We start from the raw sequence: 26,471 nt of genomic DNA on the forward strand, positions 1-26,471 counted from the left end.
TTGCAGTAGATTGTCATTTCCTAGTGCATGTATGGCTAGGAAATAAAGGAAATATACTAAATTGTTAATACTCATTATCTCTGGTAGAATTTTGAGTGACTAAATCTTGTCTGTTTTTAAAATTTCTACAATGAAAAAAATTTCTACAATGAATATGCATTTTGTAATAAATTAGGAAATAAAGGTTATTGGTTTTTTTAATATATATATATATATATATATATATATATATATATTTTTTTTTTTTTTTTATTGATTTCAGAGAGGAAGGGAGAGGAAAAGAGAGATAGACTCCTGCACGCCCCACACTGGAGATCAAGCCCACAACCCCAGGCATGTGCCCTTGACCAGAATCAAACCCGAGACCCTTCAGTCTGCAGGCCGACGCTCTATCCATTGAACCAAACCAGCTAGGGCAGGTTATTATTTTTTAAAAGGACATAATCCCTGTAAAATTTAAATGTAATCTCCTAATCCAATCCGGTCTTCCTAGTGACTTGTTTGTAGTTTCAAGTGTGTTAAGAAAATATCCTCTAAAGATCTTATATTGCTGTGCTTTCTAAAAGACCAGAAAAATTCTGGCCACTATCAGTATGTGTTTTAGAAATAAGTTATTTTCTAGCTTTTAGTTATGTCAAGAGAGAGATAATAGGATTGATGATAGTACAACAAAATTATTTAAGACATTAGATGGTGCAATTTGAAGAAAGAACAAAAGTTAAGATGAATATAGTCTGAAAAGTAAACCTGATCAGTAAAAATAATGTATAGATAACATTTACAGTGTTACCATAACTCTGACATCCTAGAATTACAGAGTAGCTCTAAAGAACAGAACAGCCTGGCTGGTGTTGCTCACTGGTTAAGTGTTGACCCATGAACCAGGAGGTCACCAGTTCGAGGTCACCGGTTTGATTTCCGGTCAGGGCACATGCCCGGGTTGTGGGCGTGCAGGAGGCAGCCAATCGATGTTTTTCTCTCATCAATGTTTCTGTCTCTCTACCCTCTTCCTTTCTCTCTCTCTAAAAAAATCAATTAAAATATTTGAACAGAACATTTGAAAGGAGTTTTAGTGTTATGAGTGAGAACATAAAAACATGTAAGAGTTCCTAGCACATGGGTTATGGTAAAAGTTGAACCCATACATAAATGCTTACATTGGAGAATTACGGAACCAATAACAAAATTGAGATTGCTTAAAATAAAATTTTGAAAAGTTGTAAGTCAGTAATTATTCACTAGATTAGGTTTGATCCTATAGACCGGTTTACTACTTGCTTCTTAGTGATAATTTCCAGACAGAACATTATCTTAAAGAGGCCATAATTTTGCCCAGCTGGTGTGGTTCAGTGGTTGAGTGTCAACCTATGAACTGGGAGGTCATGGTTCCATTCCTGGTCAGGGCACATGTCCACATTGTGGGCTCCATCCCCAGTGTGGCATGCAGGAAGCAGCCGATGAATGATCCTCTCTCATCATTGATGTTTCTACCTCTCCCTCTCCCTTCCTCTCTGAAATCAATAAGAAAGTATATTTTTAAAAAAGAGGCCATAATTTTAACTCATGATAATAGCTCTGCTCTTTTTTCCAGATATGAATTTCTTTCTCATTTTTTAACAGCTTTATTGAGATATAATTCATATACCATACAGTTCATCCATTTAAAATATATATAATTCATTGGTTTCTTTATATTCACAGGGTTGTGCAGCTATCATCACAGTCTAATTTTAGGACATATCTATCACCCAAAAACAAAACCCTGTACTCATCAGTTGTTTCCCATCCTGTCCCCCTAAGCAACCACTGATTTTTTCTTATGTATATATAAATTTTCCTTCATATAAGTGGAATCATTTAATTTGTGGTTATTTGTGACTGAATTCTTTCATTTAGCATAATGTATTCAGATGTTGTAGCATTTATCAGAACTTCATTTCTTTTTATTGTTGGGTAATATTCCATTGTGTGGATATACCATATTTTATCTAACCATTCATCAGTTGATGAACATTTGGGTTGTTTTCACACTTTGGCTACTATGGATAATGTTGCTGTGAACATTCATATACAAGTTTTTGTATAGATATATGTTTTCATGTCTTTTGTGTATATACCTAGGCATGGAATTGCTGAGTCATATGGTAAACTATGCTTTAACTTTCTGAGGAACTGCCAAACTGTTTCCAGAGTGGCTATACAGATATGATCTCTAGTGTAATGCATATATGATCTCTAGATGCAATCTGCCTTTTACTTCTAATAAAGGAGATTTGTCATATATATTATTTCTATGCTGTCTGACTTGATTTGAAGACTATGAGCTTCCTTTATGACTTTTTAAAATATTAACTAAAACTCTCTTTTTTTAGGCCTGTCATCTGACACCAAGCCTATGGTAAGAAACCTTATTTTATACCTTGAGAGCTAAAACTTAACTCTATCCAGTTAGTATAAAAGTTAGAGAGACTTCTCCTCCCCAGGTCAAAGGAAACTGAGGTCATATGAGCTTGGTAACTGTTTTCAGTAATGTTTGATGTCCTGAATAAAGAGAATTGTTAGAGGTACCGAGAGGTCAGGGAAATTTCCACGTCTTCAAAAATACTATAGACATCCCCCTTCCTACCACTCCTCTTGAACAAATGAATAGATTTTGTTAGCCCATGTAACTCTTTGTTTTATGGTACTGCAGTTTTAGGCCTTGTCCAGTGGCTTTGATAATGTCTAATTCTTAATTACCACAAGAAAATCTGTGAAAGCAACTTAATGAGTTCTATTTATAGATACTGGTATTTTTCCACACTCCTTGTAAAAGACTAGTAGAATAAGACACTTCTGGGCCATTGTGACTAGTAGGCATGATTAGAAAATGGAAATAAGTGATGTGGTGAAATATGTTCAGTTTGTCCTTAGCTCAGTTGGTTGGAGTGTCGTCCTGTACACGGAAAGGTCCAAGTTTGATTCTCGGTCAGGGCACATATCCAGGTTGCCGGTTCAATCCCTGGGCATGTACGGGAGGCAACCAGTTGATGTTTCTTTCTCACATTGATGTTTCTTTCTCTCTGTCTCCCTTTTCCTCTCTCTAAAATCAATAAAAACATATCCTCGGGTGTGGATTTAAAATATAATAATAAAAATAAATAAAATTTTAAAAGTGTTTACTATAAAAAAAGAAATATGTTCAGCTTTATGGAATTCTGCTTTTGTGGTTACAGTTCATTATTTTTAGTGGTAGTAGTAATGAAAATTTTCCAAATACTTATACCGCTGTGGCCACATACATGAGTATTGCTCAGGCTTCAGAAGAGGCTTGGCTGCAGTGTCCTTTTCTGTGGCAAAAAGAAGGTTGGGTTGGACCCCAGTGAGACCAGTGAAATCGCCAATGCCAACTCCCATCAGCAGATCTGGAAGTTGATCAAAGATGGACTGATCAACTGGAAGCCTGTGATTGTCCATTCCCCAAGCTTGATCCCTGAAAAACACCTTGGCCTGCAAGAAGGGCAGGCATATGGGTGAGGTAAACCAGAGGGTACTGCCAATGCTTGAATGGATGAGAAGGTAGCCTGGATGAGGAGGATGAGAATTCTTTTCCAGATGCTTAGAAGATACTGTGAATCTAAGAAGATTGTCCACCACATGTATCACAGCCTGTGCCTGAAAGTGAGAGGTAACATGTTCAGAAACAAGCGGATTCTTATGGAACACATTCATGAGCTGAAGGAAGGCAGACGAGACTCAGCAAACTTCTGGCTGACCAGGCTGAGGCCCAAGGTCTAAGACCAAGGAAGCACGCAAGCTCCATGAAGAATGGCTCCAGGCCAAGAGGGAGGAAATCATCAAGACTCTGTCCAGGGGGGAAGAGATAAAGAAAGAAATATCCACCTCTCTTACCTGTACATAGTGGCCTCAGCAATTACATGCATTAATCATTCAAAATATCCTTCCTCTACCTAAAAAGAAAGAAAATGTCCTAAATATTCCTATGATAATCTTGATATAGCAAGGTTTCCAAGAAAATTGAGTAGGGTACTGGTGGTAGATTTGTCTTCTGAAGAAAGTACAAGTGCAGTGATGATATCTTTTTGCTAAGAGATAGAGTTAAGAACTGTTTGCAGAGACTATAGGAATTAATGATTTTGGACTGAATGAAGGACTTGTTAGGAGGTGATGATTTAGACATTTGTTTGCTTTTTCAAGCAGTGTTTGTCCTACTTTGATCTTAAACCCTCATGAGGTTCTTGCCACCTTTGATGAATGAAGGCGGTAGGGCAGACTCTGTCACTGCATTCCAAAAGAAGCCTTTTAATAATTAGTGGCATGGACGGGTGCTGCTTTCTGTCCTAATTTGGCACATAGGTTATCTTTGATGTTGTAGGCTTATTTAACTCTTATCATTGGACCATAGTTTCTGCCTTCTGTATTTTCTGTTTTGGTTTTTTAAAATATAGGTTGGTTTTTTGTTGGTGTTTGTTTTCCCCCATTGTTTTTGTAGGTTAACCTGGACAAGCTAAAGGAAAGAGCTCAAAGATTTGGTTTGAATGTTTCTTCAATCTCCAGAAAGGTAAAGTACTGTTTTTGCAATGTTAGAACAGCTTAGGGACTACCAGGCTAAGAATATAACACTTTGTTTCACGCAGTCCTTTGGCTTTCATCTCCTCTCACTGACTACTGATTGTGTTACAGAAATTGTTTCACAAAGCTAATTGGTTACCCCCACCCCCACAGATTGTTTTCATAACTTCTACTTAGGCTGTTTGAGCATGCTCTGTATTTCTCTTGGTTGTCGGAAAAAAACATTTAAAAAAATTATTATTTCCCATTTGAGTATGGAAATATTGAGCTCTTTGGAAATCCATAGGAAAAAGTTGACCTGACTGGTTACTGGTTATATTTTTGCTCAGGAAAAAAACTGAACACTAAGAAGTAAACACTTGTACCTGCAGTGGGAGGAGTGGGGGAGAACGACTCATAATCTTGCTTACAGCTATGTTTCATCTTCCCTTCCTTTTGTGTTTACCAGAAATACAACATCAGCTCTGTGTGCTCAGTTTGATGCTGAGACCATAGGTGTTCAATAGGAGTATTTGATGGTTTGTGTGAAATTTTTACAATTTAGGAGTCGAGAGGAAGGCAGAGTATGTGATTTTTAAACCACGTGCAGCTTAATTGGGAAGAATTATTATAAACCCAAAGTCATTTGTGTTTTGCTAGATGGCCAAGGGAAAGGATGCTTTGGATGTGTGGCCCTGGATCTCATCTATCTCCTTTTGTATATGAGGGTTAGGTGTCCGAGAATCTCAGCAATAACTTCACTCTTCTAAGGAATTATGTGTGTTTGTATGTTCCATCAAAATGAATTAAATTGAACATTATACCTCCTACTACTCAGCTCACATAGACACATTCCTGAGAGGAATTTGTCCCTCACATATACTGTCTGCCTGAGTTGTTTTGTGTGTGTGTGTGTGTGTGTGTGTGTGTGTGTGTGTGTGTGTGTATTTTTTTTTTTTTTATTGATTTCCGAGAGGAAGGGAGAGGGAGAGAGAGATAGAAACATCAATCATGAGAGAGAATTCTTGATTGGCTCTGCCTCCTGCGTGCCCCCTTTTGGGGATCAAGCCTGCAACCCAGGCACGTGCCCTGACCCGGAATTGAACTGTGACCACCTGGTTCATAGGTCAACACTCAATCACTGAGCCACACTGGCCAGGCCACCTGAGTTATTTTGATAGTGTTTCAATTCAGGGACATCAGCTTTTCTTTTCTTTTCCCTATAATCTTTCTCCATATTTGACCTGATTTTGCCAGTCCATGAGTAGAACATGAAGGAGATACCTTAGTTGATTTTGTGACTTTGAGCAAAATATTAAACTTATTTGATCCTCATCTATAAAAATGGGAGTAATGCCCTGGCCAGTATTTCAATGGTTAGAGCGCCAGCCCATTCACTGAAGGGTTACAGGTTCGATTCCCAGTCAAGGGCATGTACCTGGGTTGCAGGTTCAATCCCCTGCCTGGTTGGGGCACATGCAGGAGGCAACCAGGCAACCAATCGATGTATCTCTCCCACATCGATGTCTCTTCTCTTCTCTTCTCCTCTCCTCTCCTCTCCTCTCCTCTCTCTCCCCCTCCCTCCACCCCTACCTCCTTCCTCTTTCACCCACCCCCATCTCTTCCCCTTCCTCCCTCCTTTCCACTCTCTAAAAGTCAATGGAAAAAAATATCCTCAAAAAAAAAATATCCTCAGGTTAGGATTAACCAAAATAAAAAATTTAAAAAAAAATGGGAGTAATACCTAACTCTGTGAAGAGTAAATAATTGTATATTTGAAATTACCTAACATAGTGACACTTTGACAACCTCAATAAATATTAGTTTTCTTCCCTTTTTTTGTTTGTTTTGTTTGTTTGTTTTCTTCCTTCTTAGTTCAGTTCTGTTGGCCAACTGGCTTTATGACTAATTGAATCAGTTAACTTCTGTGTTTTTTGATCACTGATAAGATTTCAGTTTTCATTTTAAATCTCTGAAGGATTATAATCAGACTAGAGGCCCAGTGCACAAAAATTTGTGCACTTGGGGGGGGGGTCCCTCAGCCCGGCCTGTGCCCTCTCACAATCTGGGACCCCTCGGGGGTTGTCCACCTGCTGGCTTAGGCCCGCTCCCCAGGGGATCGGGCCTAAGCTGGCAGTCAGACATCACTCTGGCAGCCCAGGAGCCCTCGGGGAATGTCCACTTGCCAGCGGGGAGCAGGCCTAAGCTGCAGTCGGACATCCTTAGCGCTGCTGAGGAGGCGGGAGAGGCTCCCGCCACCACCGCTGTGCTGGCAGCCATCAGCCTGGCTTGTGGCTGAGCAGAGCTCCCCCTGTGGGAGCGCACTGACCACCAGGGGGCAGCTCCTGCATTGAGCATCGGCCCCCGTGTGGTCAGTGTGTGTCATAATGACCAGTCATTCCCAGTCTTTCTGCAGTTAGGGTCAATTTGCATATTACCCTTTTATTATATAGGATAGTGGTAATTGGCAGAGCTCTGACTATATGAGCTCTGTTCTCTAATCACATTCATTGTCACACATATGTTCTAGAGTAGTGTTTCTCTCAAGTTCTGTGGCAAAGACTAGCTATTTTTTTTTTTCCTTGACCAGGAATCAAACCCTCAACCCTTCTGTGTGTGGGGTGGTATTCCAACCAATGAGCTACCAGCCCGGGCAAAGACTAGCTTTTTTAAATTTCTAGTTTATTGCAGAGTGGTACTTTTGTAAAATACAATAAAATTAAAATGTCACAGCAATGTTAAATTACTCTGGAAGTTTCTAAACACTCCCAATTTCTGGATTTAACTGCAGAGTGGTAACAAACAGTTTGGGAACCAGCACCAGGAGGCAGACCACATTTTGAATAGCACTGTTCTAAAGTATATGATTTCCTCCAGATACCACTTTGCTTGGAGGTTTGTGACTTTTTGAGATGTCTTCTTTGAGTATAAGTTCCATATACATTGATCATAAATCCTGGTTTTCATAATCATCCTCATTTTAACAGTTTGCTCTAATTTTCCCCATAAACTACTAAAATGTCCTAGAAAATGTTGATATTTTGCTGTCTAGACTGCTACTGTCCAATAGAACTTTCTGTGGTGATAGAAATAGTCTATAGAATATTGTTCTCTTTAATAATCTGTTATCTAATATAGTAATGATTAGCAACATGTGGTTATTGACCACTTGAAATGTAGCTAGTGTAACTGAAGAACTGAATTTTTAATTGAATAGCCACATGTGTATTAAACTACTCAAGTCTAATTTATATCTCCCCCACAGCTTTTATACTTGGAAGTAGCATAGAACTCCTTTATCAGACCACATAAATTGAATTCCTGTTTTTGTAGCCCAGAATTTTTCAGTACTTGTAGAATATAAACAGTTTTCTTTTTAATTATTTTTTAAATATATTTTTATTGATTTCAGAGAGAGAGAAATATCAGTGATGAGAGAGGATCATTGATTAGCTGCCTCCTGCACGTGCCCCACAGTGGGGATGGAGCCCACAACCTGGGCAGGTCCCCTGACCAGGAATCAAACCCTGACCTCCTAGTTCATAAGTTGACACTTAACCACTGAGCCATGCCAGCCAGGCTAGAATATAAACAATTTTAGACTGAATTTATAGAAAGAGAGAAATTGGAGGAAAAGGAGTAAGATAAAAGAAAGTGTTCTTTTTTTCAAGTAACTTGTTTCCTAGAACCTAGTGTCCTATATCCAAAGCCTGAAATTGCAAACTGGATATATTCTCAGTGACAATTGCCTGTTTCAGTTTATGTCTAACTATTCTTTATCACCAGAGCTGATTTTCTACCTAGTATTTGGTTGGTTGGCCAAGGTAGTGACATGATTAAGTTTTTTTTTTTTAAACATATTTCTTTATTGGCCTCAGAAAGGAAGGGAGAAGGAGAGAGAGATAGAAACATCAGTGATGAGAGAGAATCATCGATTGGCTGCCTCCCGCACACCCCCAACTGGGGAACAAGCCCACAACCCAGGCATGTGCCCTTCACCGGAATCGAACCTGGGACCCTTCAGTCCGCAGGCTGACCCTCTATCCACTGAGCCAAGCCGGCTAGGGCGATTAAGTTTATTTTTATGGAACAGCCAGATCAGCATTCTGTCCACCTTATTTTGGGGTCCTGGATTCTAGTATAACATCCTCCTACATAATTTAGACACCTGCTTTAAGTTTTACGGTTCTTTAGGCACAGATCTCATTCATGTAGAGATGATGCCAATACTGGTAAGTTAGGAGATGGTGTGGAGATGCCTCTTCTTCATCCTAATATCCTAAAAAGTACAATGAGAAACCCACCTCCTGTCATCTCCATTGCCCAGGGTTTGTGTTTACTTGATCCAGGTTAAGGCTCCAATTGCTTGCTTATTTCTCTTCAGTAGATTTTGCTGCATATATAATAAGTATATATTTATTATATATGATAAAGAGGGAAAGTGTGTGAGAGGAAGTAAACCATGGATTAATAGTCTTTATGGCTGATTTCTTTTTTAACTGTCATAATCTGATCATCTCTTCATATTTTAGATTTATAGCTTGACCATATTATAAATTTGAGGGCACTGAATCTCAGCTATTCTTCCTAGGCTGACTTTTGTGTAACTGTTCATATATTCCATTAGTATACTATGCACAAAACCTCTTTTGCCTGCCCAAGAAAGGCCTGTCCATTCATGTTTCTAGCTTAAGTCTCAGTGAATAGAATCCTGTTGGTTTAGGATAATGGGAAGTGACAGGGCAAAGAATGGCACTGGCATTTATAGACATTTTTTACACAAGAGGTTGTAAATTGTCCCTCCAACTCTTTGGGCTATTTGAGGCTAGAATGGCATGCCTTTTCTCATATAAGTCTCATGGTGACTATGGCTTAGAAACCTCCCACCCCTCAAACAAAACAGAACCCAGATAAATAACCTCTGCCTGATTGGTTCTGATTGATCACCAGCTAGGTTTTTAGTCTTGTGCTCTACTGGTTGTTTTGTTGTTTTCTGTCACTTTGTCATGCCTCCCAAGAGAAATAGTGTTTGGGTTAGTTCTATTGGTGAAGGACAGGACTTGCCTGGCACATAAGAAACTCATCTCTGCCAAAACCGGTTTGGCTCAGTGGATAGAGCATCGGCCTGCGGACTGAAAGGTCCCAGGTTCGATTCCGGTCAAGGGCATGTACCTTGGTTGCGGGCACATCCCCAGTGGGAGATGTGCAGGAGGCAGCTGATCAATGTTTCTCTCTCATCGATGTTTCTAACTCTCTATCTCTCTCCCTTCCTCTCTGTAAAAAATCAATAAAATATATTAAAAAGAAAAAGGAAAAAAACTCATCTCTGAAAGGAATGAGAGATGGATAGAAGGAATAGATGGGAAGCCAGATCAGTTGATATACTAGGTGTACCGGTTAGTAATGGCAGATTTTGTAATAAAAGAAAACACGATAATTTCGAAAGAAACATCAAAAGTGCTTTATTCAATGTAACGTCCATCGCTAGCTACACATTTCCCCCATCTTTCAGGTAACTTGTGGATACCGTCCCAATAGAACTTTTCTTGTTTAGAGGCAAACCATTCAGAGACCCAATTTTCTACTTCTTCATATGTTTTGAAGTGCTGCTCAGAAAGTGCATGTGTCATCGATCCGAACAAGTGGTAATCTGAAGGAGCAAGGTCTGGTGAATACAGTGGGTGGGTTAATACTTGCAGGCAAGATCTTTTTTTTTTTTTTTTTAATATATTTTACTGATTTTTTACAGAGAGGAAGGGAGAGAGAGAGAGAGAGTCAGAAACATCGATGAGAGAGAAACACCGATCAGCTGCCTCCTGCACATCTCCCACCGGGGATGTGCCCGCAACCCAGGTACATGCCCTTGACCGGAATCGAACCTGGGACCCTTCAGCCCGCAGGCCGACGCTCTATCCACTGAGCCAAACCGGCTTCGGCAGGCAAGATCTTTTAATGTGTCTTTAACTGGTTTTGAAGTGTGTGATGGTGCGTCATCATGAAACAAAATTACTTTGCCGTGTCTTCTGGCCCATTCTGGTCGTTTTACGATTAAAGCGTTGTTCAAATTGATTATTTGTTGTCGGTAGCGATCAGTATTAACGGTTTCACCTGGTTTTAGAAGCTCATAATACACCACACCTTCCTGATCCTACCAAACACAGAGCATTGTCTTCTTTCTGAAGCGATTTGGCCTTGCAGTTAGTGTTGATGGTTAACCTGGATCAACCCATGATTTTGTGCGTTTGGGATTCTCAAAATAAATCCACTTTTCATTGCCAGTCACAATTCAATGCAAAAAAGACTTTCTTTCGTGCCATTGGAGCAACATTTTACTGATGACTTTTCGGTTTTCCATTTGTCTTTCGTTCAGTTGATGTGGCACCCATTTTCCTTCCTTTAAAATCTTTCCCATTGCTTGTAAACGATCGGAAATTGTTTGCTGAGCAGTGTTTAATCTTTCTGCAAGTTTTTTTTGAGTTTGACACGCATCTTCATCCAATTATGCTTGTAATTGTTGGTCTTCAAACTTTTTTGGTTGACCTGGATGTTCTTTGTCTTTCACATCGAAATCATCACTTTTAAAGCGTTTAAACTTGTGTTCACAAGTATCTTGAGATGGAACATGTTCACCATAAGCTTCCCGGAGTATTCAGTAGCACTTTTCTTCAAAATAAAGTAATGAATTAAAACTTCTCGCAAATGCTCTTTTTTTTGGCACGAGATTCGACATTTGTAAGTGTGAAAATATCTATTATGTTAACACCTTCAGAAAATTTGACATGAAGTTTTGAAGCTTATCAATACAACAAAATAGCATACATATCAAATTGCATATATATCAACATATGTGTAACTCCATCTATTGAAAAAAATCCGCATTATTAACCAGTACACCTAGTATAGGGTGGGACAGAAGTAGGTTTACAATTGTATTCGAAACACAGAGTTTATTCTTGTATTATTATTTATTAATCATTTTCCATGCGAACAACTGTAGACCTACTTTTGCCCTACCTTGTATATCAGTCATAGGACATCAGTTTTGGTAAAAACTTAAGTCTGGGCCTAGAGTTATAGTGTTAACTAAAGTAGCTGATTTGAGTTGATTGTTTTGTTATTAGCACATTTGGGAAAGTAAAACTTGATACTTTAGGTCTAGCAGGTTACAGGAAATCCAGCTGGGTTAAGTATCTTTAAAAAAAAAGCCCAGCCCTAGCTGGTTTGGCTCAGTGGATAGAGTGTCGGCCTGTGGACTGAAGGGTCCCAGGTTCGATTCCGGTCAAGGGGACATGCCCTGGTTGCGGGCTTGATCCCCAGTGGGGGGTGTGCAGGAGGCAGTTGATCATTGATTCTTCTCATTGATGTTTCTTTCTCTCTCTCCCTCTCCCTTCCTCTCTGAAATCAATAAAAAAAAGTCCAGGCACTAAGTAGAAAAGCATATGTTGCTGCATCCATTAGAGAGATGAGAGAGAAACATCGATCAGCTGCCTCCTGCACACCCCTGCACACCCCCCACCTGGATTGGGCAGAAACTTGGACATGTGCCCTGACCGGGAATTGAACCGGTGACCTCCCTGTATGGGAAGACGCTCACTGAGCCGTACCAGCTGGGCTGCTTCTTATTCATTAATAGTATTAGAAAATATAAACTTCTTGTATCCCTATTAATCTTAATACATTTTCCTTACTTCTCTACTAGAATATTAACTGGGTTTTCCCTACTTATAGCTCTTCAGATAGGTAACTGTGCTAATGATTTATCTTAAGGCTTATAAACTCTGAAGGCTGCTTTCCTCAGATTTGTGATTTCTGCCAGTTTCTTCCCTGTTAATGTTGTGTTAAGTTACACAGTGTCAGAATATAAAGGTTGAAAACAAACTATCCCTCCACTGACCACTTCTTAATGTTGAGGCTGGGAGCTAGAAAATTCTTGGGTGGCTGCAGTGATTACTTTTATGAGCCTTTCATATCTTCTATAGTAATGAAAGGGTAATATGCTAATTAGACTGGACATCCTTCTGGGACTAAGCCAGGGCTGCAGCCGCCACAGCTGTGAGGGAGGAATCTAGGCAGCTGCCTCACTGCAAAGGCCTACTCTTGCACAAATTTCCTGCATTGGGCCTCTAGTAATTACATATTTTAACTCACCCATTGGTTGGGAATAAACCACTTCAGAGTGAGAGAGAAATTAGACCTACCTTGTGTTTTGTTAATCCGCACCCAAGGATATTTTTTCCATTGACTTTTTTTTTTTTTTGAGAGAGAGAGTGGAAGGGAGGGGCGGGGAAAGAGATGCGCGCGCGCGCGCACACACACACACACACACACACACACACACACACTGATTGGTTGTCTCCTGCACCAACCCCAACCAGAGGCCAGGGATTGAGCCTGCAACTGAGATACCTGCCTTTGACTAGAATCAAACCTGAGACCCTTCAGTCTGTGGGCCGAGCTCTAACCACTGCCTTGTTTTTGATGAGCTTGTCACTAAAATGTGTTGAGATATCAGAGGAAGCTGGGACAATGAGTCATTTCCAAGCACAGGAGGGCACTTATGTCTTCTAGTATTCGAATCCCATTGTGGCTAACCAATGGCAGTCTGGTCTCCATTCACTCTCTTTTAGAAGGCCTATTTGATTATATCTAGACTAGTAGCCCGGTGCACGAAATTCGTGCACATTAAAAGGGAATTAATTAGCGGAAATATTTTAATATTGCTATTTGCCCTTTATAATAGAAGTGTGAGAGATGAAAGGAAATTAGTAAAATGTATATGAAAATAATATATAAATTTATTAATAAAGAAACAGTAACAAAAGGATATAACAACAGAGGCATGATATAAAAACGATATGAAAATAACAAAAACATGATATAAAAACAATAGTGATGCAAACAATGACTGATAAAGTGATTAAACTTACTCTGTTATCTCCCTGTACACCACATTAAGAGTGAAAACCTTTGCCCTAACTGGTTTGGCTCAATGGATAGAACGTCGGCCTGTGGACTCAAGGGTCCCAGGTTTGATTCCAGTCAAGGGCATGTACCTTAGTTGCGGGCACATACCCAGTAGGGAGTGTGCAGGAGGCAGCTGATCGATGTTTCTCTCTCATTGATGTTTCTAATTCTCTACCCCTCTCCCTTCCTCTCTGTAAAAAATCAATAAAGTATATATTTTTTTTAAAAAAGAGTGAAAACTTTTCAGAGTGCTTGACTAATTTCCCTTGTGATGAAGTATTTAGAACTTTAACTTTAATGTCACATGCTCTTCGAACTCGAGAGAAAGCAACGTATAACTGACCATGTGCTAAAACGGGTTCAGGTAGGAATATGCCTACTCTGTCTAGAGTTTGTCCTTGTGATTTATTAATAGTCATCGCAAATGCTGGCATCACAGGAAGCTGTCATCGAATCAATTTAAATGGGAGCCCGTGTCAGATGGGGACAAATCAATTCTTGGAATCAGAACAACCTCTTCCTCTGCAGATCCTGTTAATACTTCAGTTTTGATAATGTTAGGTCGTAATCTTTTGATAATAAATCTGGTACCATTACAAAGACCCCATTTACTATTGAGATTTCTCAATAGCATGATGATTGCACCCACTTTCAATTTTAATTTATGGCATGGCATTCCCAAAGGAGTAATACTATTAAGAAATTCAATGCGAAAATTTTCCTTTTCAGCATCATTTGTAGAATCAATGGAATCATCACTCAAATATGTGTGAAAATCTCCATCGAGTATATCTAAAATTTCTTCATTTACTTTTTGAACATGCTCATTTTTTGGACAAAGAATTGCACTTTTAGATATATTTTTATATTATCTATAGATATAGTATTTCTAAAGGTAGCTTCAATAATAGATCCATTACAAATCATTTCACAGGGGATTTCAATAACATCCATTCCTAAATGAAAACTGCTATCAAGTTTGCCATCTCCAAGTTTTACTAACCATTCACTATAAGCAGAATCCTCTGATCTCATATTTGTTGTAAGAGACAACTTTCTGAAACATCCCCAAACATTGCAGTACTTTAAACTCGTTTGTACTATGTCCGATCGCATAGCATGCAGTACAATACTGAGACATTGTCGAAAATCCCCTCCAAGAAGGAGAACTTTCCCACCAAATACAACATTCAAATTTCTCTTAGTAATCTGTCTATGGCGTTTATTGCATGACTGGATGCCATGGTGCATTCATCAGTAATGAGAAGTTGGGCCTTTTTAAGAGTTTTAGCAACTTCACTGTTTATATCAAGTCTAGAAATTGAAGTTTCGTTTAGTGCAGCGGTTCTCAACCTGTGGGTCGCGAACCATGAAAATACATCCTGCATATCAGATATTTACATTACGATTCATAACAGTAGCAAAATTACAGTTATGAAGTAGCAACGAAAATAATTTTATGGTTGGGGGTCACCACAACATGAGGAACTGTATTAAAGGATTGTGGCATTAGGAAGGTTGAGAACCACTGCACGCACTGTTAGGGTCGCCGAAGCTCAGCCCATTTGGTTTTCCAGATGACCTAATAAATTCATAATTCTTTACCCCTTTCGGACTCGTGCGTTCTTCCTTTGGTGACCCTAACACACACCTGTCTTGCTGCCTTCTTAGAATTCAAATAGAGAAACAGAAAGACACTTTTAAACCAGAGGAGTTCAATAAAGGAAGAACATGCCAAAACAAGTCAGGGAACAGCTCAGGTATGTGGAGAAAAAAGATAGGCAATTATGTTGATGCACACAAAGGTATTTTTTCCTACAGAACTGATACGGAGTTAAAAGAGAGAATGTCAATAAAGTGGAGAACAGATAAATGTTAAGGACCGTGTGTTTTGCTTGTCATTTAGAGTGCTAAAGAGGGCCATCATATAAGGCCTCTCATCTTATATATAGTTCTGTTCATTTCCAGTTTTCTTTCCTCCTCAACCATTTCATATCTAAGCATGAGCATAATAGTGAAAATTCTATATATAACTGCATCCCTCTACTCTATAACTTAATAAACTCCTCCCTCAATAAATACTTCCTAAAATCCAGACACTAAGCATTTCAAACAATCTCAATAACACACATTCACTGCTAGGGACTTAAAAAGATTCAATATTTGATATGAACTCCAAATGTGGAACAATCTGAAAGTACATTTCTATTTTTGTCCTAAGAATCTGCTGTAGGGATGAGAAGGTAGATTTGGTTAAAATATTAATTTTTGAAAATGTGGGGAAAAAGCAGCAAAGGTACAGGAGGGGAGGAAAAAAGTTAATATTTTCTAGATCTTAATAAGATCTCAGATTTTATTTAAAAGAGGCTCTTTGCTAGTTTGCAAACATCACCCACCACCAAATATCTCCCTATAAAATCTCCCAGTCTGATACCCTGTCTCATCCCCATCTCCATCTCCAAAATACTGAATTTTTTCTGACCAACTTTGGCTATCAAGCATGAAAAGCAACTTTGCTATTTTGGTGAGTATATTAAGAAAAATGAATTATCATGTAATTATTAAACCTGAATTGAACTGACCCCTAAAAATAAAATATTACCTCTCCCAATCAGTGTCAGCCCAAAGAACAGTATTCATCAAGTATTGAAATAAATCTTAAACATTCCTGTACTGGTACAGCTCTCACATCATGAGGAGCCCTTTGAACACCAAAATTCCCCCCTCCCAGCAAAAATAACAACACATACACACACAGATTTTAAAAAAAAGAAAAGGAAAAAAAAGCCCAAATTTTTTCTCCCATGCAGATTTCGAAGGATGGACAGACGTGGATTCAGATAGTTCACATTTCACTGTAGCCAAGAATATCTACGAGTGATCAGACAGATATTGTTCTGCTTAGAAAAGCCAGGCCAGCTACTGATCACCCCCAAATTAGACATAAAACTCAACAACCAATCATATATAATATGATTGACAGGTGGATTTTTAAAATTATTCATCTTATATACTGAAGAGTACTTTAAAAAAAAACAGCACAAAAAAACAACAACCCGACACGTGAAGAATAATCCCAACCCAAGAACTTAGTTGGCCAAAAACAACTGAAGGATATTTAAAAGTAAAACAGACTCAACAAAACCCAGCATTCCCCTCCTTTCCCAGGCTATGTTTACTCTTGGAGCAAAGACTACAGGAGGACCAGAGAAAGGCATAAAACTTGTTTTTTATCAAAATTAGCAGTTCTGACATGTTAGAAGGAATGCAAAGACATTAGTGGGGGTGGGTATTGAGCAGGGGAGATAGAAAAAAAAGTGAGTTTTTTAACTGACTTTTTTATCTATTAGTACTTTGGGTTCAAACTAAATGAACAAAATCAGAGAGGGAAAAATCAAAAAGATACAAGATCCTAGTGGTCTCAACTATGTACCTTAGGGAAGAATAAGCCCTCTATAACAAACTTCTCAAAAATCCAATTTGTAGCCCTGGCTGGTGTAGCTCAGTTAGTTGAGCGTTGTCCAATGCACCTAAAGGTTGCTGGTTGATTCCTTGCTGGTTGATTCCCGGGTTGTGGGATTGGACCCTGGTAGGGGTGTGAATGGGAGGCAGCCAATTGATGTTTCTCACGTCGATGTTTCTTTCTCTTCCTCCCTCTCTCTCTCTCAAGTCAATAAAAACATATTTTTAAAAAAGATCCAATTTATAGTAAACAGGGCAAACCACCAGCCATAAATGTTAATATAGCATCAAAAACTTCAACTTGCTTCTCCCAATTTTTGAAGCTTTTCCTCTTAAAGTGTTCAGTTTCTATTCCTAATATTTCATGTCCAATTTTTCTTCATACCCAGCAAGGTAAAAAGTGTGTGCTTGAAAGTTAAGGCACAGTGGCAGAGTAAAAGTTGTTGAGCAAAGAAAAACCTGACTCCTGCTTCCCTAGTTAAAATTAGAATACATTTTCAAGAGCCCTGGGCAGGGGAGAGAAAAATTCCATTCTGCTTCTTTGCTCTTCAAAATTCCTATAGCCAAGTGGTTTAACAGCAGTTGAATGGCACACATAATGACATCATTGATTGGACCCATAACAGAAGGGAGTGAGAAGAGAGGGTGGGAGGGGGAGGGAATGAAAAGGGAGGGAGGTGAAGATGTATTTGTGTTACAGACAAAAGACAAGTTCTGTTCCTCAGCGGGGACAAATGAAGAACCAGATGAGGGTATAAACTGAGGTCAGAGAGTTTCCCCTATTGTTTCCTCTTTAAACAGCCTCACCCCTAAAGGTGTATTCCAATGGTTGGGTAGAGAAACAGCAGCATGAAAAATGCCAAATATTTATTTTCAAATTATTATGAACTAGAAGGGGATTTAAAGGACTGGTTAAATTTGGTTGGGCCTAAAATGCTCCAAGAAATACTGAAGACTATGTGAGGTTGGGTCTTGGTTTTTCCTTAAAATTCATCCTTTCTGCTGAAACCGGTTTGGCTCAGTGGATAGAGCGTCGGCCTGCAGACTGGAAGGTCCCAGGTTCGATTCCGGTCAAGGGCATGTACCTGGGTTGCGGGCACATCCCCAGTGGGGGATGTGCAGGAGGCGGCTGATCGATGTTTCTCTCTCATCGATGTTTCTAACTCTCTATCTCTCTCCCTTCCTCTCTGTAAAAAATCAATAAAATATATTTAAAAAAAAAATTCATCCTTTCTGATAGCCACTCTCAATCGCTATATCTATCTATCATATATATAGCCCATTCTTATCTTATTTTCTTGTGGTTAATATAAGTTAAAAGAATACAGATAAAAACAAAAAAACCTCACCCAAGGAGTGAGGATATTTTTTCCATCGATTTTTAGAGAGAATGGAAGGGAGGGGGTGTGGGAGGGGAGAGGCAAAAGAGAAACATCAATTGGTTACCTCCTGCATGCGCCCTAACTGAGGGCAGGAATCAAATGGAACTTGCAACCCAAGTACATGCCTTGACTGGAAATTGATCCTGTGACCCTCTGGTGCGTAGGTCAATGCTCTAACTACTGAACCATACTGGCCAGAGCAAGAATACAATTTTTCAAATGGAGAAATCGTTTTGGGAAAAATGGTAATCTAGGATGAAGGGGGCCCTAGCTGGTTTGGCTCAGTGGATAGAGCATTGACCTTCAGACTGCAGAGTAGTTCAATTCTGGTCAAGGACACATACCTTGGTTGTAGGCTTGATTCCAGCCCTGGTAGGGTGGGTGTGTGTGTGGGAGACAACCAATAGATGTGTTTGCTCTCACGTTGGTGTTTCTGTCTCCCCCTCCCTTCCACTCTCTAAAAATCAATGGAAAAATATCCTCAGGTGAGGATTAACAAAGAAAAAAAAGATGAAGGGGACGGAGGGATTAATTCCTTCAAAAGCCCTTGATCAATGAAATATAATGACTAAGAGGATCACACAAGTTTTTCCCATCTACAACAGTGGTTCTCAACCTTCCTAATGCCGTAACCCTTTAATACAGTTCCTCATGTTGTGGTGACCCCCAACCATAAAATTATTTTCGTTGCTACTTCATAACTGTAATTTTGCTACTGTTATGAATCGTAATGTAAGTATCTGATATGCAGGATGTATTTTCATTGTTACAAATTGAACATAATTAAAGCATAATGATTAATCACAAAAACAATATGTAATTATATATGTGTTTTCCGATGGTCTTAGGCGACCCCTGTGAAAGGGTCGTTAGACCCCCAAAGGGGTCGCGACCCACAGGTTGAGAACTGCTGCCTTAGAGCCAGCTGTGATTCTTTCTAACTTTCCTTTTCCTTTCACGTCTCTGCCGCAGAGATATCCTGTTTGTAGGAATCTTAAACTTTTTAGGAAGGCCCCTGCTGCTTTGGGGGGGGGGGGGATTGGATTGTGGTAACAGCCTTCTTTAGACTTGGTGAGGAATTTTTCTTTTTTCTTTTTTTTTAATTTTTAAAGTATCCAGTTGTTTACTTTTTATTTATTTATTTTTTTTTTAAATATATTTTATTGATTTTTTTACAGAGAGGAAGGGAGAGAGATAGATAGTTAGAAACATCGATGGGAGAGAAACATTGATCAGCTGCCTCCTGCACATCTCCCACTGGGGATGTGCCCGCAACCCAGGTACATGCCCTTGACCGGAATCGAACCTGGGACCCCTTAGTCCGCAGGCCGACGCTCTATCCACTGAGCCAAACCGGTTTCGGCAAGGAATTTTTCTTTTAATGTTGGTCTATACTCAAAGCTCTTTGCAATTGTTACCAACTATAGCTGCACATAAGAGTCCCAGGGGACCCTTTTTAAAATTCAGCTCCTTAAGCTCTTCCTTTTGAGATTCATATTTATTAGTTTGGTGAAGCCAGAAATCTGCATTTTAAAATATTAGAGGCGAAAAGAGTCTGTTTTCCTAGTGCTCATTCTAAATGTGTGAATGCTTAGGTAACTGTCATCCTTTATTCTCTGTATATTTTGGCCAAGGCAACATTTACCTCCCCTCAAATGTTTCTAGCTTTCTTGACATTTCTTCCAAATTGTGCATCGCTTATCCTTAAAAGCAACAGCTTTTTGGCTTTCAAGGGAAGGGAGGGGTGGGGACTTTTAATAGAAACGTGGTTTCTAGGGGGTCTCAAGTGTGAAGCCTTCATTTCCTCCACCTGCCTTGCTTTGTCCTACAATCAATTACTGTAAGACCCAGATGACCTCTTCTGGGGTCGAAGAGGAGTGGGGGTTGGGGAAAAGCTTGATTTAGACAAGAGAAAGAAAAAGTGATAGGAGCTAGTGACTCAGAAGAGTGTTTGGTTCTGAGCTGACTGTTTGGGAACTTCAAATCCATTGAAGATAGGAGATAACAGTTCCTGGTGGTCTTTTATTCTGGTGTAGTTTTAAAGTTTCTGACACCTAGAAAATTGATTCTGATCTCACAGTTGAAAGATTGTTGAGAGCAGGTAAGCTGGTTGTTCTGGGAAGTGTATTAAGTTTATGTGTGGGGGGAGTGTTGGAATGTCTCTTTACTGTGTATTGTTGGTGCTAACTGTACCCTTTCCTAGTCTTGTCCTTCATTTATAGTCCTCTTTTAGGCTCTGTGTACTGGTTTTTAGGACCACCCCATGTTCTGTGGTCTGGCTGGCATAAGGCTCAAGGGTTAACATGTACAGATGAATTTCAGAAACGGGGTCAGGGAGGTGACAGCTGTGTGTTTAAGCATTGAAGTGTTTCTGAGAGAAAAACCATCAGTTGCTGTCATTCACCCTGAGAGTATGAAATTGGAAGCTCACTTACCCTGGAGTGTTTCATAACCTTTACCTCTGGGAAGTCAAGGCCATATCATTATTAATCCACCATCTCCTGAAAGCCCTCAGGCTCTGCTTTTCATCTTGCCATCAGTCACGTGGCAGTGAGAGTCAAGATGTGACCATAAGGTTCCCTCTTTTCCTTTTTGCCTCATTCTTCCCTTACATTCCCTTGGAAAATCAGGTTGAACTGTTAACATAGTATGGTAATTCATGTACAAAAGGGGACAGTTATTTGTTATTTTTGCAAAATGTGACTATCTTAGGTCACTATTAGCCTCTCTTTCATCACTCCAGGGGGAAAATTTTTGAGAAAATAATCTTCTGGAATAAATAAAGTGGCAGAGTTTAGGTCCTGATGGGAATGTATTATATGAGACTTTTACATTGAACATTGTTGGATGTGAACAATAAATAGCTTAGTCATTTAAACAGCTTTCGGAGAATGGCCAGCTCCAACTCATAGCAGTACCTAAGCTTCCCTGAAATGCCCCTTCCTACTTGTAACGATAAGTCTAACTGAATTCTTTTTATATATATTTTATTGATTTCAGAGAGGAAGGGAAAGGGAGAGAGTGATAGAAACATCAATGATGAGAGAGAATCATTAATTGGCTGCCTCCTGCACACTCCCAACTGGGGATCAAGCCCGCAACCCAGGCATATGCCCTTGAACCTGGGACCCTTCAGTCTGCAGGCTGACACTCTATCCACTGAGCCAAACCTGGCCTGACTTAATTCTTTAGATTTAAATTCTCCTTCCTACACATGATGTAAGTGAGTGAGCTTGTTGCACTGACCAGGAAAAATGCCTGGCTTGGTTAATGCTTTTGGTCTCCTCTAAGAATAAGTGAGTATGTCTCTTAATTGAATTCAGAAATACCCTTGCTTTGTGTTTTGGGAATTACTGAGTTCAAATTCCCTAAATAAGCCTGGGTTACATTTGGGTCACTGTTCTGTTTCTTCTAGTTTCTCTTTATGATCCAGAGTGGCACTAGTAATAAGATTGAAGAGGTGAATGCTTTCAACACACAGTCCATGGGGTGATATTGCTAATTAAATCAAAGTGGACTCCTTTGGGCAGAGCAAATAAGCCTAGAACACTAAGCTTAGAATAGTAGTATTTATTGTATTCAGGTTAAAATTAGTAAGTTTTGAAAAATGTTCTCTTGAATTTGAATCTTGAAGGCATAAATTTGGTTTGGAAGATAACAAAGGTAGGATTCCATTTTGGGTAGAGAGCAGCTTATCCTTGGTACTCTGTCATAAAAAGAGGCAATAGTTTTAGAAAGTGCATCTACACTATTCAGGCTGCCAGTTACTGTAGTTGGCCTTCTATTTGGGACTTAATTCCTGGCTACAGTGTATGTACCATGGAAACCATTGACAAGAGCTCTTAATTTAAAATTTTCTAGTTATTTCCTACTACCTCTTTATCCTCCTGGGACAGTAAGGTATTTTTAAAATAAATGTCATTATATTTAGAGAAAAATAAGTTCTTTTTTTTTTATTATTCCTTACTCAAGGATATGTTTTTATTGTTTTATTTTAGGGAGGGAGGGATGGGGGGAGGGAATGGGGGAGAGGGAGAGAGACAGACAGACAGACAGACAGACAGACTGGGGATCAAACCTACAACCTGGGTATATGCCCTGACTGGGAATCTTTGGTGCAGGGGACAACGCTCCAACCAACGGAGCCACGCCGGCCAGGGCCCAGGGTGAGAGGAATAAGTTCTTAAGGGTACAGCAGCCACCCTGAAACTAACTGCACTTCATCTTGTCTGCTAAGCCTCTACCTTGGGATCTGGTGTTGGAACTCATGTTTTTCTTTCACCACAATACTCTAGCCACACCTTCCTTTTTTTTTTTTTTAATTGACTTTAGAAAGGGAGGAAAAGAGGAGGGGGAGGGGGAGAGAGAGAGAGAGAGAGAGAGAGAGAGAGAGAGAGAGAGAGAGAGAAACATCAATGTGAAAGAGATATATCAATCAGTTGCCTCCTGTATGCACCCGACCAGGGATCGAACCCATAGGCATGTGCCCTGGCTGGGAATTGAACCTGCAACCTTTCAGTGCAGGGGATGACACTCCAATCAACTAAGCCACACTGGCCAGGGCTGACCTCTCCTTTGTAATAGAATATTAAAAATAGAAATATTTTCAACATCAGTTCCCAGAGAGAGATCACACAGTTGGCTTCAAACCTTATAGTCAATAGAAAGAGAACACAGTTGAACAGTTTAGTTATTCACAGGATTCAGAAGGTGAAAACTAACAAATTATTCAGCAAAAGCATAATTATTTTGAGTCTGGGGACCAGAAAGAAAATTTTCCCATGGGTCCTCATAATGCAGTGCTATAATGAACAGTGGCACACATCTTTACAATAACTCAGTTGTGAATTCATAAGCCACATTCGTTTAAGGATCTTTGTTTTATTCATCTCTCTATTTCTAATGCTAATACAGTGCCTGACCGTAAGTAGATACTCAATGGATATTTGAATGACTAGTAGGTGAATGGATTAATTTTACAATTTTAGTGTTACTGAAATTGTTGATAGAAATTGAAGTCAGGTAATTCAGTGAAAGCAATTTCTCAGCAGCCTTTAGAGCAGTGGTCGCCAACCAGTGGTCTGCGGACCACTGGTGGTCCGTGAGATCCGAAAGGTTGGCGACCGCTGCTTTAGAGTACCTGGGATTGGGTCCACAAAGTTAGATATTGGATCCTTGCTCAGTTCCCTCAGATATTTCCTTATATAGATATCTATTTTTTGTAGTCATTAATTATTAGGGATGATGAAATCAGTGAAGCTTGGCAGCATAGATTTTTTTTTAGGTTTCCAGAAAGAGAAGATGGTTAATAGCACTTGGTAGAGAAGACTCTGATTTTGTTCGGTTACTGTTCTGCCACACTTTTTTTTTTTTTTTAATATATTTTTATTGATTTCAGAGAGAGAGAGAGAATCATTGATCGACTGCCTCTTGCACATCCCACAGTGGGGATTGAGCCTGTAACCCGGGCATGTGCCCTGACCGGGAATTGAACCATGACCTCCTGGTTCATAGGTCAACACTCAACCACTGAGCCATGCTGACCGGGCTGTTCTGACACACTTTAACCCTAAATTTAGTCATTTGCCCAAATACTCATTTGCCTTGCAGCTAAAATAAATTTCCTTGTTGCCTTGGTAATGAGTGATTCTTACGAACTTTTGGTGACTTTACTTCTAATGAGGAAGAGTAATGTATGGCATTGTTAGCTTCAAATCGTTACTATGTTTCAAGAACCAGGAGGAATGTTTCAATAAAACTAATATCTAATATTTATTGAGTTACCTATATGTTAGTTCCTAGGTGCTGACCACATTCACACGTGTAATTTGTATTTGTGTCTTGAATTTCTCAGTCTTTTCCCTCAGCAAGTATTCTTTTCTGTATATTGCCTGAGGATTTTTAAACTATAAAAGGGAAACAAGGACAAAAGTGATTTTTGGAAAGTTGAAGATGTCTTCTGAAGGGTTCAGTTTGGAACTGTCTTATTTCATAATGGAAAATACCGTGATAGTAATTCATGGGGATCTTGGCTTTATTAACTATGCATCATGCTTTCTGTCTAGTGCTGCATACACACACACACACACACACACACACACACACACACACACACTAGAGGCCCGGTGCACGAAATTCATGCACTGGAGTGGGGGTCCCTCAGCCCAGCCTGCACCCTCTCCAATCTGGGACCCCTCGGGGGATGTCTGACTGCTGGTTTAGGCTCTCTCACAGTCCAGGACTGCTGGCTCCCAACCCCTCACTTGCCTGCCTGCTGATTGCTCCTAACCGCTTCTGCCTGCCAGCCTGCCTGATCACCCCCTAACCACTCCTCTGCTGGCCTGGTCGCCCCTAACTGCCCTTCCCTGCGGGCCCAGTCCCCCCCCAACTGCCCTCCCTCCCCTGCAGGCCTGGTCACCCCCCAGCTGCCCTCCCCTGCCGGCCATCTTGTGGTGGCCATCTTGTGCGTGGGGCGTGACAGTCAATTTGCATATTATCTCTTTACTATATAGGAGGCCCAGCACACGAAATCATGCGTGGATAGTGTCCCTAGGACTAGCCTGCGATCAGGGCCATCTTTCGCCCACTCGCCAGTCCCCAGTCTCGACCCGCCGCCGCCCACCACGGTTCCCTGTGGTTCCCCATTGGCCATCCAGCAGTCGGAGCCTGCAGGCCGGAGGGAGGGACCAAGAGGTCGGCCGTTCTGCCCGCTCACCAGTCCCCAGTCCCGCCCCGCCACCACCCACCCCGGTTCCCCGTGGTTCCCTATTCGCCATCCAGCGATCAGAGCCTGCGGGATGCAGGGAGGGACTGAAAGGTGATCAATGCACCTCATAGCGATTGGTCAGTCGGTCATTCTGGTCGTTACGCCCTTATGGTCACTGGCCTTTTATTATATAGGATAGGCTCTCTTTTACACAATTCCCTTTTTCATTTTTATCAATGAGCTTTTAAAAAGAAAAGACAACTTTGGGGAAATGGGATTATTATGGCATCAGTCATTTGGCTTGCTATTTCAATCTTGAGTAACAGGATGACGTGAACTACATTGATCCATATATTGATCAATCTGAACATCCAATGCCTATGTTTAGTTAGTGAGGTTTCTTTTCTGATTCTGGATGCAAATTGTATGTTTTTAGGAGTTTTCATTTAATAGGAAATAAGGGCATTTCAGATTCCAGCACTATTCTTCTGACACAGGAGAATGCATGGGAAGAATAAAGAGTTAGTGGTTGAGAGTTTGCAGGAGAGGGTTGGGGTACGGGGATGAAGAACGGAAGGGTTTGTAAATGCATATGACACTGAGCTGGAGGAGTCAGTGCTGCCTGCAGATGCATAACCCCATTTGTGCACTTGAGCATGACCTGGGGGGCATTGGCCTGATGAATGCAAAGAGAGATGCGTTTTGATCAAGGTAATTTCCCTCAGATGGGTCTCACCATCCCATGAATCAAAACCTGTCAGCAAGGAGCTAAAGATGGAGTGAAGTTTATTGTACGATTGTCTCCATGCGACACCGTCACGCTAGAAGGGTCAAGTGAGAGAGATCATTAGAACTGTGTTGATTTACTGGGCCTGTTGTGCATTTTCCCTGCAGGGCAAGAAGGAAAGAGGCTTTAGGAGGGGAGCTGAGGGCCTCTGGGTGGTGAGGAAAGAGCAGGCATGCACAAAATAAACCCTCACTGCTTTCTGTGGGTGAGGGCTAGGCAGGCTGTTTGTAGGGAGTGGGAAGTGGGGGGAATCTGTATTGTTGTTTTTTTCACCTAGAGCCCCTGGTAGATTTAGAGCAGATGTTCTGCCTGGATCTCCAGGAAAAGCACCAAAGATGTGATTTAAAAAGGAAGCTTATGGGGAAATCTCTGATTCTGTCCTCAGTGGCTAAAGAAGTATATCCTTTCCCTCCCCCTATTCTTTTACCTCCCTTGTTCTTGCCTCACCTTTGAGCTCAATAAGAAATGGGAAATTTAATTTAGAGGTCAAAATTCCCATTTCGGGATATAGCAAAATAGGGAACTAGAAGAAAGGTTGTCTCACACATTCCGGATGGACTTTGTGATGAGATTTATGAAGGGAGTGGTCCCAGGGTTTGTGCTGAGAGAATGGCTGGGC

General features: G+C 40.3%; 1 protein-coding gene and 1 pseudogene across 2 annotated transcripts in view; both read left to right on the plus strand.

Moving 5' to 3' along the window:
- SARNP (SAP domain containing ribonucleoprotein) overlaps positions 1–26,471 on the plus strand; it is a 64,472-nt gene that overhangs the window by 29,229 nt on the left and 8,772 nt on the right. The window contains exons 8-9 of one of the 2 annotated variants that reach the window (XM_006093678.3): positions 2,373–2,398; positions 4,493–4,561. In XM_006093678.3, the coding sequence (XP_006093740.1) occupies positions 2,373–2,398; positions 4,493–4,561 (95 nt within the window). The remainder of the gene's footprint in view (positions 1–2,372; positions 2,399–4,492; positions 4,562–26,471) is intronic. The other variant, XM_006093679.3, reaches the window with a different exon arrangement.
- Positions 2,530–4,485, plus strand: LOC102419926 (annotated as a pseudogene).

This window comes from Myotis lucifugus, unplaced genomic scaffold, assembly GCF_000147115.1.
Source record: "Myotis lucifugus unplaced genomic scaffold, Myoluc2.0 scaffold_119, whole genome shotgun sequence".
Classification (NCBI taxonomy): Eukaryota; Metazoa; Chordata; class Mammalia; order Chiroptera; family Vespertilionidae; genus Myotis; species Myotis lucifugus.